General features: G+C 38.0%; 1 protein-coding gene across 10 annotated transcripts in view; it reads right to left on the bottom strand.

The window, feature by feature from the left end:
• Window positions 1-11643, bottom strand: part of LOC100546807 (titin) — a 240299-nt gene that overhangs the window by 45518 nt on the left and 183138 nt on the right. For all 10 annotated transcript variants that reach the window (XM_085228569.1, XM_085228575.1, XM_085228578.1 and 7 more), the window contains 21 exons: window positions 11290-11610; window positions 10892-11176; window positions 10376-10675; window positions 9767-10069; window positions 8441-8716; window positions 8057-8356; window positions 7658-7960; window positions 7106-7405; window positions 6696-6983; window positions 6307-6603; window positions 5894-6196; window positions 5495-5800; window positions 4257-4544; window positions 3856-4146; window positions 3472-3759; window positions 2449-3039; window positions 2252-2356; window positions 1624-1821; window positions 1243-1539; window positions 504-1091; window positions 106-408 (listed from right to left, as the gene is read on the bottom strand). In XM_085228569.1, coding sequence (XP_085084695.1) covers window positions 106-408; window positions 504-1091; window positions 1243-1539; window positions 1624-1821; window positions 2252-2356; window positions 2449-3039; window positions 3472-3759; window positions 3856-4146; window positions 4257-4544; window positions 5495-5800; window positions 5894-6196; window positions 6307-6603; window positions 6696-6983; window positions 7106-7405; window positions 7658-7960; window positions 8057-8356; window positions 8441-8716; window positions 9767-10069; window positions 10376-10675; window positions 10892-11176; window positions 11290-11610 — 6531 coding nt within the window. The remainder of the gene's footprint in view (window positions 1-105; window positions 409-503; window positions 1092-1242; window positions 1540-1623; window positions 1822-2251; window positions 2357-2448; window positions 3040-3471; window positions 3760-3855; window positions 4147-4256; window positions 4545-5494; window positions 5801-5893; window positions 6197-6306; window positions 6604-6695; window positions 6984-7105; window positions 7406-7657; window positions 7961-8056; window positions 8357-8440; window positions 8717-9766; window positions 10070-10375; window positions 10676-10891; window positions 11177-11289; window positions 11611-11643) is intronic.

The following is an 11643-nucleotide window of genomic DNA, read 5'->3' as shown; positions in this document are numbered from 1 at the left end:
AAGATAAAATACCACATTATGTCACATCACAAGATTAAATAACTCTTATACTGTCTAAAATTATCCCCCAACCACCACTCAAAAATTAAAAAGCATGATACTAACATGCAACATCCTTGCACATGACTGAGTTTGAAGCATCACTTGGTGGTCCAACACCTGCTCTGTTTTCTGCACTGACACGGAATTCATATTCACTTCCTTCCAGGAGACCAGTTACTTTGCATCTAAGATCTGAAACTGGTTTCTTTGTTGCTCTGACCCATCTTAGACCTTTCTTTTCTCTCCTCTCCACATAGTAACCTGTGATTTCACTTCCGCCATCATCTACTGGCCTTTTCCAGGTAACTGTCACAGTATTTTTAGTCACATTTGTTACTTCTGGTTTTCCAGGAGGACCAGGGGGACCTGATAGAGAAGAAAAAAGTACAAAGTTCAGAAAAAAATCAAGTCCTCAGAGATTATTAAAAGCATACTTGAACTTCTTTGCTTATTAAACTTACCAAATCTGTCCACCATTTTAACTGGTTCTGATTGTACTGGTTCACCCTTGCCATATTGATTTACTGCTGAGACACGGAAAACATATTCATTTCCTTGAATGAGTTTGCTAACAACATGCCTACAACTCTCGATATTTTCAGCCACTAATGTCCAGAGCAGTCGGCTAGTTTCTCTCTTTTCAAGAATATATGATTTGATTGGTGATCCACCATCTTCTGCAGGAGGTGACCATGTAAGAGTGGCTTTTTCTGCTGAAACATTGCTGATCTCAATAGGCCCCGGAGGTCCTGGAACATCTAAAACTTTCACATGTACACTCTCTTGCTTAGTGCCGAAAGGATTGGTTGCAGTGATTGTGTATTCTCCAGAATCCTTTCTGGCTGCATATTTGATGGTTAGGGTAGAAGAAGTGGGTGTAGTTTCAATGTGCACAAGCTCTGAAGGTCTAAAATCTTTTCCTGCTTTTGACCATGCTGAAGTTGGAGGTGGTTTACCACGGATACTAATAGCAGATACAGTAATTGTGTCTCCTGCTTTCACTGTTAAACCTTCCTTCAGAGTAGGTTCAATAACAATTGTTGGTGCCTCTGTAAAAACACAAACAAACAAACAAAAAAACCTGATTCATATACAAAGAAGATAGTAAAATGACCAGCCAAACAAACAAATAAACAAAAAAAAGGATTTGGCACTATATTAATTATTCAAATAGAATTCATTTTGATGTCTTCTACATACCATACTCATCTTTGCATATTATGGTTCCTGTGGATTCAGATGGAGGACTGATAGCCCCAGCAGTGTTCTTAGCTCTAATTCTGAACTCGTATTTGGAACCTTCAGTAAGGTCAGTTACAGTGAATGCACAGTCTGGAACATTCACATGATTAGCTTTAGTCCAAGTCTTCGAAGGCAAATCACGCTTTTCAACAATATAGCCAGTTAATTTATGTCCACCATCATATTTTGGTTCTGTCCAAATAAGTGTTACTGAGTTCCTTGTTACATTGATAACTTCAGGTTTCCCAGGAGGATCTTAAAGAAAAAACGGTAAGCCGTGGTCAAACAACAGTGATTTCAGCTTTCAGAATTTTCATTTTGTTCTCCTTATAAACTTACCAATGGGGTCAAGTGCCACAACAGGTTCAGATGGTGGACTTGGTTTACCTACTCCAGCTATATTGATTGCCATTACTCTGAACTCATACTCCAGTCCTTCAGTTAATCCTGTCACTCTGAAATCTTTCATTCTGATTGGAATTGTATTGGCTCTCTTCCACAAAAGACTATTTCTTTCCTTGAATTCGATATGATAACCTAGAAGATAAATGGTGAGATGAAAATGAGAGGTTTTCTAGAGATCTTCATTTACCACAGGTCTGCAAAATATCATACTGTTTGCATGGTATGTCACATAGGAATTGCACAAAACAACACTGAAAACCAGATTAAGAAACAGATGTGGACATACATTACAGATGTATCTAAGAGAAACAGTGAGATGCTTGTAATGCAAATTGTACAGCCCCAAGTTAACATGTAGCTGTGATAGTTTTTTGGAGCTTTGGCTGTTTTGTCTCTGCATAAAAACTTTCTTGATTAGACATTTCCTGACTTCCTTCTTTTGAAATTAGGCCTTTTAGAAGATTATCATACAGAAAGAATAGAAAGTAAAACAGTGAAATCAACCAATTATTCTCCCAAACTATTAAGAACTGGAATAGTAAGGAGGCTTTTGGGAATATACCTGTGATTGGTGAGCCTCCAGTTCTTCTGGGATCTGTCCAAGTTAAAGATACAGAATCATGTCGAACATCAACGATGTTGGGGGGTGGAGGAGCATCAGGCACATCTAAACAATATTAAAAGATGCAGCATCATTAACAATAAATAACACCTCTAAAACCTTTTTATAACATTTTGAATATTATAATGATTACTTACCAAATGGATGTTTTGCAACAACAGGGTCAGATTTAAGACCTTCACCTACTCCATATTTATTTTCAGCCCTGATCCTGAACGTATATTCATTTCCTTCATGAAGCCGTGTAACTCTAAATGTAGTTTTCTGGACTGCAGAGGCACAAGTCACCCACTTATTGCTTATATTATCTCTTTTCTCTAGAACATAGTTAGTGATTTCTGAACCACCATTATCTTTTGGAGGACCCCATTTTAAGGTCATGGCATCAGCAGTGACTTCATCAAATTTCACTGGACCTGTTGGTATGCCAGGTTTGCCAACAACTTTCACAGAAATGGTGCCTTCCTTGCTGCCAACAACATTCTTCAGAGTGATTGTGTATTTTCCAGCATCAGCTTTCTGGCAGTCATGTACTACAAGTGTTGTGTTTACTGCCGTAGATTCAAAAGCAACTCTTCCACTCTCTGTAAGTGCCTTGTCTTCATCTTTCTTCCAAGTTACAGTTGGGAAAGGCTTGCCTTTAATAGGAATTTTAAGACGGAAATTGCTACCCTCTTTAGCTACATAGCACAAATCAGGTAGATCTCTTAAATCAAGATCAGGTGCCACTGTAAAAAAAAAAAAAAAAAAAAAAAAAAAAAAGAAAAGAAAAGAAAAGAAAAGAAAAGAAAAGGTAATTATAAACTAAGTATAAACTCTGAGATAAAATTCAGATGCTCTTTTCAGAGAATCATAGAAAGGTCTGTGCTGGAAGGGACCTTAAAGACCATCTAATTCCTACCCCCTTGTCAGTGACTAACTAACTCAGACTAACTACTCCTACTAACTCAGACTCCTCAAAGCCCTATCCAACCTGGCCTTAAACATCTCCAGGAATAGGGCATGCACAGCTTCCCATGTTGCAGAGCCTCACCACCCTCATAGAAAAATTTTCTTCCTTTTAGAGGCATCTGATTTATATGTATACATAGCAAGGATGCTAAGCATGAAATAAATGCGGTTTGGTAAGTGAATTAATTATCTTTTAAGTTGCTTCATACCAACATCATCTCTTGCCACAATTGTGAGCTCCCTTGGAGTTCCATATCCAGCATCATTTTGGGCTCTCACTCTGAACGTGTATTCTTGTCCTTCTTTTAGGTCTTTCATTGAATAATGAAGGTTCTTTGACCGCATCACTTCTTGCCACTTATCTTCACCAATGAGAACCTCCACAACATAGGCAAAAATACGGCTTCCACCATCACTGATAGGCTTTTTCCATACTAAATTGCAAGATGATTTTGTTACAGCTGAAGCTTTTAGATCCACAACTGGCCCGGGTGTTTCTAGAAGAGGAAGAAAAGCATAGTTAGTGTCCTTTCAAGCTAAAAATAAAAATGAATTGAATACCAAAATAGGAGAAATTGATCGATTTTTCTTACCTGAAGCTTTAACAGCATCACGAGTTTCACAGGGGTCACCAATACCATATTCATTTTCAGCAAAAACCCTGAAGAAGTAGGATTTGCCTTCTTCTAGGTTGGTTATCCTGTAGCTTGTCTTTGGACATTCTGCTGTTACTGTGGACCATGACTTTCTTTCTGCATCACGTTTTTCAACAACATAATTTGTGATTGGACTGCCACCATCAATTAGTGGAGGTTCCCATGTTATGTAAGCAGAATCTTTAGATGCTTCCTTTACAACAAGGTTAACAGGAGGGCCTGGAGTATCTAGATAAGCACAAATCCCCCGGATTTAATTTAGTAAATGAAATTAAAAGAAAAAAAATCAGTTACAAATTGAACAACTATATTATTCTGGGGAAAACTCTGGCACTTACCAAGTACTTTTACAACAATGGTGTATGCCTTTTTACCACAACTATTCTCCAGACTGAGGACGTATTTTCCAGCATCATATTTGTTTACATTTTCACAGCGCAGGAAGGTATCAAAATCAGTTGATTTGATGTCTAATCCTTGTCTGTCTCTTAGGTTGGCACCAACTTTAGACCATGTAATCTTAGGAGGTGGTCGTCCTCTTACTGGCACATAAAGTCTCATTGTGACTCCAGCACGTAATACAAGTACTTTCCTTAGTTCTGCATCAAGTTCTCCTTCAGGAGGAACTGTTAAAGAAAAATGAGATAATTAAAACATAACCTTTATGACTATCACTAAAGTTTCTCTGACAAGAAGTACCACTTTACAGGCATTCCACTAGATTAACCAATTCATTCTTTTGTCCATTATGATATTAGTGAGTTTGTGTCCTGATTCTCATATCAAGATCATTTATAAACTTTGCCATCATTCACATTATTTTTTTCCATCATTTACATTACTTATCATATTAAAAGGACTCTAATTTCCCCTATAATTCAAAGGAGTTCGAAGTCTGTACTACTTTTCTTGAACCAAAGCAGTTCTGTGAAGGAATGATTTTCTACATATTTCAAAATGTATACAGAAGCCAGTACAGCTCTTAGGAAATAAGTCTCATAGAATCACAGGAGTTGGAAGGGATCTCTGGAGACCATCAGATCCAATCCCCCTGCTAAAACAGGTTCCCTATAGTAGGTTACACAGGAAAGAGTCTGGTTGGGTTTTTTGTATCTTCAGAGAAAGAGATCCACAACCTCTCTGGGTAGTCTGTTCCTGTGCTTTGTCATCCTCTAAATAAAAGTTTTTCTTTTTGTTCAGATGGAATTTCCTGTGTTCCAGTTTACATTTACATAGTGTCATGCACAGATTCTTAGGATAATAATTTTGGCTTCAAATTATTTAGAAGACATGAAGACTACCTGAAAAGTCTGATTTATGATTAGAGAGAGAAAAAGTAGGAAGTGGAAGAGTATCTGGCATATAAATGAAAAATGCAGACACCAGTACAATGTGTTCCTCAGTTCCTAACTGCCCCATTTTTTTCCAAATTAGTCACTTTTAAACTACATTTCTTTGAGAAATGACACATTCCAAACTAATCCTCTTAAATGATGTGTGACAAACCCTTCATTTAGAAGCCATCCCATGAATTAAAACAAAAGTGAACACGGTAATATATTTTCAATGAACATACTTAAAATATCTTTTGCAGTGTGTTTATCAGGAACATCACTTGGATCACTGTATCCAATCTTATTGACAGCATATATGCGGAACTGGTACTCTGTATCTTCCATCAGCCCTGTTACCACGAAGTGTGTAGCCTGCAAGTTCTTGGGAAGATTGCATCTGACCCAGTTGTCTGTGTCAGCTCTTTTTGATTCTACTAGATAACCAATGATAGGGCTTCCACCATCATATGCTGGTTTGCTCCATGACAGGCTTATTGAATTACGAGTAGTGTCAACCACTTTCGGGAAAGCAGGTGGGCCAGGAGGATCTGAGAATTAAAATAGCAGAAAGTTAATTATACCAAATGCTGTACAAAAATATTTGGAAATACTATGGAAAATATCTGAGACTTTCAGCTTACATTGAGGATCACGAGCATACACTGCTTTGGATGGTGCACTAGGCTTGCCAGGTCCAGCCTTGTTCAATGCAATCACCCGGAACTCGTATTCTGTTCCTTCTTGGAGTCCTGAAGCCTTAACAGTTCTTTCAATGACAGGCTTCCTGTTTACCTTTGTCCAGTTAAGAGCTTTAGTTTCACGCTTCTCAAGTATATAACCAGTTATTGGGGACCCACCATCATTAGCTGGTGGCTTCCAGCTAACAGTCATGAAGTCTTTCGTAACGTTACTGATTACCGGCGGATCACAAGGTCCAGGTACATCTGTAAAGATTTATTTGAAAGTTATGTTGATATCCATAAGTGTATACAAAAAAAACAAAAACAAAAAACAAAAAACAGTGACTTGCGAAGATAGCCTGCTAAACACTTACCATATGGATTCTTAGCAACTGCTGGTTCAGTCAAAATAGGGTCTCCAACACCATATTTGTTTTCAGCACATATACGGAACTGGTACTCATGCCCTTCTATTAGTTTCTCCACTGTGCAGCTTGTAATTGGTACAGTGGCGCTGACCTGGGCCCAGTTTGGTCTGCTTGTTTCACGTTTGTCAACAATGTAATTAGTAATTTCTGAACCTCCATCTTCTAGAGGAGGCTCCCAAGAAAGCATTGCATGATCTGCATACATATGCTTGATTTTTACAGAGGCTGGAGGACCAGGCTTATCTAGAAGAATCAACAACAGTATGTTATACCTCTAGCTCTTGCTATATAATTTAACCATAAATGCATTTATTAACAGACAGTCTTTAGCTTACCAAGTACTTTAAGCCTAATAGTTGCTGACTTTGATCCACTTGCATTTTCAGCAGTAATAGTATAGTCTCCTGTTTGCTTCCTGTTAACACTGAACAGTTCAACAACAGCAAGATTTCTCTTAGTAGTTATCTTAACACCTTCTGATGGCTTTAAATGTTCTCCTTCTTTCTTCCAAGTGATGGTTGGCATTGGTTTTCCATATACTTTGGCCTCCAGACGTACATTAGTTCCAGCTTTTACTGTTAGCTGTGATTGCATAGACAGATCCAACTCTATTCTGGGAGGAACTGAAGGGAAAGAGCACAAGATTTAATCAGTCTAGTAAGAGGTAAGAATCCCATTCTTCTCATGAGTATTAGTTCAATATGGATAGATTCTCAGAGTTCTCAAATGCTTTTGCATTTCTCACCATTTTCTGGGTGAATGGTCACTGGATCAGAAGGTTCTGAAGGTTGGCTAATATTAACTGCTGTCTTAGCAATTGCTCTAAATTGATATTGAGCATTTTCTTCCAGATCAGTAGCAGTGTACTCTTCCAGAGGTATTTGATGTGGAGTTGTATTGCACCGGACCCATTTGTCACCAGGTAATTTGCAAGCTTCAACAAAGTAGCCAATAAGCTTGCTACCACCATCATGCTTTGGTCTTGTCCATACCAGCGATGCAGTACTCTTAGTGACATCAATAACTTCAGGTTTTCCAGGAGGATCTAAGATGAGTAAGATCATGTTTTAGTCTGGTGTTTTGTTGCTGTTTTTAATAGCTACTATATTAATAAATATATTTAATATATATATTAAATATTTAATAGATCTGGATGCAGTCTCCAGTACAAGCATACAATGCACTCACAGCAAACGTGAAAACAAGTGCAAACTGAAGACTATGAAGAATTGCAGATACATTTGAAATGACCATAAAAACAGTAGTCTTTTGCTACTCAGTGGTTTGTCTGGCTTACCGACTGGTGTCCTTGCTGTGACCATCTCAGTTGGTTTACTAGGTTTACTTGCTCCAGCTCTGTTCAGTGCATAAATTCTGAAAGTATACTCAAGACCTTCAATGAGCCCCACACAAGGGTACTCTGTGGAACGCACAGCTGTATCATTAGCTTTCACCCACAGTAAGCTGTTCCTTTCTTTGCGTTCAATGAGATAACCAGTGATTGGACTGCCTCCATCACTATCTGGTCTATCCCAGGCAACAAAAATGCAGTCCTTATTAACCTTGGTAATACGTGCATTCTTTGGTTCACTGGGTACATCTAGACAGAAATACAAGGATTGATATAAATCACATATTCTCTTATTAGGAAGGAAAAAAAAAAAGAGAGAAATGTTGCTATGAAAATCTGACATACCAAATGGGAACCTTGCTATCATCTTGTCAGAATTAAGTGGCTCAGAAATCCCAAAACGATTTTCAGCACGAACACGGAACATATATTCTTCTCCAGGAATCAGTTTTCCAATTCTGCAGCTTGTCTTTGTGACAGAAGCTAAAGCTGTTACCCAGTCTCCTCGGCTTACATCACATTTTTCAACTACATAGTTGGTAATATTACTGCCACCATCTTCAAGAGGTATATGCCATGCAAGCGTGCAAGCATCAGCATCTATTTCAGAAATGTCAAATGGAGGCTGTGGTGGACCTGGCTTATCTACACAAAGAAACACATTGAAAGTTATGAGTACTAGTTCTGTATAAAATTGGATTTTTTAAAAAATAATTAAATGATACATACCCATGACTATCACTCTGATTTTCTGACTATCAGTACCAGAGCTGTTTTCTGCAGTAAGAGTGTAAAAACCAGAATCTTTTCTAGTCACATCCTTAATGATAAGAACAGAAGACTTTTCTGCTTTATGCACAGCAAGGCGACTGGATGTAATTACATCTTGATCTCCTTTCAGCCATTTACAGACTGGCTGAGGTTTCCCATATACATGAGCTTCAATTCTCAGCTTCTTCCCAGCTTTAATGTGAACGTGATCAGGCATCAGGATCTTAGGTGGGACTGGAAAAAAACAGACAGTGACATATAAATTCAACTTCTATGACATATCAATTCACTTCTTATGCCTTCACGTGAAAGTTCTTTTCTTCTCCCTCAAGTGGAATAACCAGTAGGAACAAGTTGACAATTTTTAATTTAGGTCCACTTATGAATAACTAGAGATTTTGCAGTGTGCAACATCCATGCCAGTCTTACTTTTGCATTCTCATATAGATTATAAGAAAAAAAGTTTGAGTTTGCATTTCCTTCTTGCACACTTAATGAATTACACAACTCCTATGAAATTTGTCATGGATAACCTATTGTACAGATGAGCTCCTATTTTCTACAAGACAGACATGAAGGAGAAGGAAAGAAAGACTGAAATTCTCACTGAATTTAATCTGTTTCCATGGCCTATCTTTTTAGTACTTTTGAATCACTCCTCAAACTAGAGCCCCTTTCCTAATTTTTGCACAAATTTTTGTTGCCTTCCAAAAGAAGACTGTCCATGCGTTTAGTGTACTTTTCTTCCTGTTCCTGTCTAGTTTTCATTCTCTGTTGATCTTGTACCTCTCTCCACATCACAGATGAAGGAGGCTGTTCTTATTTGTTCCACACTCTGATGTCTTCCTTTGCCTGAAGTACTCCACTAGGCCAGTATGTCCTCCACCCTCGTTTTAGCTTTACATTCCCAAGTTACTCTACAATACAAGCAATGTTTTCTCTCTTATCTCAAAATAACAACCACTTCAAAGCCCACTTATCTCACTCTACTGTTGACCTACTGTTCCCCTTTTCTCTTTCATTTTAAGTTCATTGGATGTATTTATTATCTCTCTGTAATTCCTGTCTTCTGGTTGCAACTGAAGCAATACCCGCAATATTGTTTAATGAGCCATGCTCATCTTTTTTGACCTGTCAAAATATCCAGTACAGTTAATCATAATCCTCAAGATGACTTCATCAAGTAATTGACTTCTTAGGTCTCAAACTAAGAACAAGAATGCTTGTCTATTTTATTGCTAAGGCGAATATTGTAACAAGGGTAATATTTAATTAGGTACTTACTGAGTTGTTCTTTAATTTCAAATACTCCTTCAGCTTCTCTTGGAAAACTTACTCCAACAGCATTTCGAGCTGCCACTCTAAATTTGTACTTTTTTCCTTCTTTCAGACCGGCTACAACAATAGAGAGGTCTTTGACTACTGAATATTCTGTCCAACGATCTCCTGGTTGGTCATCTTCTTTGTAACTAACAATATACCCATCAACTTTTGAGCCTCCATCACGCAGTGGTGGCAGCCAGCCTAAAGTAGCACTGTTCTTTGTAATTTCAGTAACTTCAAGTTTTCTTGGTGGATCAGGTTCACCTTTGGGAGTGGGGAGAAGAGGAGAGGTAAAGGAAAAGAAACATTAAACAATGAATTACCAAGATTTTCTGAATTGCTGGATGCTATCTATGCTAACTCAACAAGTAAAATATAGAAAAGAGGAAACTTTTTGAAAGACTGTGAAAATACTGCATTCACATGTGTTAGCTGAAAGTAACTGATGCAAATATTTATGACACTGAGTAGATAGTAGCATTGTCCTGTTTAGAAATAACTGCTTTAAAAAAAATCCCAAATCTCACTTAATCATAGAAAACGATGAAATATGCATAAAAGCATACTTACTTAAGGGATCTGTTGCTAGGACTGGTTTTGGTATGTCACTTGGAACACCTGATCCATATTCATTTACTGCTGTTACTCTGAAGTAATATTCATTTCCAGGTACAAGATTAGCTATTTGGAAACTAGTTTTCTTTAGTTCTGCAGTGACTGTTCCCCAAGTCTTCCTGTCAGCCTCACGTTTCTGCAGGATGTAATGAGTCACTGGGCTACCGCCATCATTCTCTGGAGGTGCCCATGAGAGATGACATGACATCTTGGTGACATCTGAAACTCTGAAGTCAGACACAGGTCCAGGAGTATCTATAAAGAAATTTCAATTTATGCAAGTCTTTTGTTTTGAAAATTCTTCAAGTAACAATTAAGGGGTGCTAACAGGATGTTACAGAGTCAGAGACAACATTAGCCAATATATTTATTTGTGCTCAAAAATTTCAGCATTAATGGGTATAAAGATTTCTGTAATGAACATACAATATTATTAAAACAATGTCCACAGATAGTTCTCTGGTTACTTACCCAGAACTCTAACGTTCACAAACACAGCCTTTTCTCCAGCTACATTGACGAGTGTCAATGAATATTTTCCTGAGTCATCACGTGTTGAATCAGGGATGACACAGAAGGCCATAGTGTCAACCAGATCGACTTGTCCTTTTCTGATGACGTTATCAATACCCATTCTTCTCCAGGTGACTTTTGGTGCTGGGCGACCTCTAATAATGGCAAAAAGTCTGATAGGACATCCTGCTCTTACTGTGACTAACTTTCTCATGCTTGCATCCAATTCAATCTCAGGAGGTTCTGAAAGATAAATTTACAGAAATAAAATTCAAAGTTTGGGACATGAAATAAGTCAAAAACAGAGCAAATAAAGATTGCATGGAAAAACTCACAGTGAAAATGGAAAAACTTACCAAGTATTTCTTTGGGAGACACAGCTTCTTTCAGTTCTGCTGGCCGGCCAAGGCCAACCTGATTTTGGGCAGAAACTCTGAACTCATATAATTGTTTCTCATCCAGACTAGTGGCTGTAAATTCTGTATGAATAACTTGAGCAGCAACATTGCATCGTTTCCACCCTGCTTCAGGATCAGCACCTTCCACTTTTGGTCTGATTTCCACAACATATCCAATAATTGGAGCACCACCATCATACACTGGTTTTCCCCAGCCAAGGGTTATTGAACTCTTTGTACTATCAACCACCCTCAAGTTGGTGGGAGGACCAGGTGGTTCTGAAAGGCAATAAAAATTACAGATAAGAATAT

The sequence above is a fragment of the Meleagris gallopavo genome, chromosome 7 (assembly GCF_905368555.1).
Source record: "Meleagris gallopavo chromosome 7, MGAL_WU_HG_1.1, whole genome shotgun sequence".
NCBI classification, from domain to species: domain Eukaryota; kingdom Metazoa; phylum Chordata; class Aves; order Galliformes; family Phasianidae; genus Meleagris; species Meleagris gallopavo.
The sequence above is the reverse complement of the archived record's forward strand: the minus strand, read 5'-3'. Positions and strand labels throughout refer to the sequence as shown.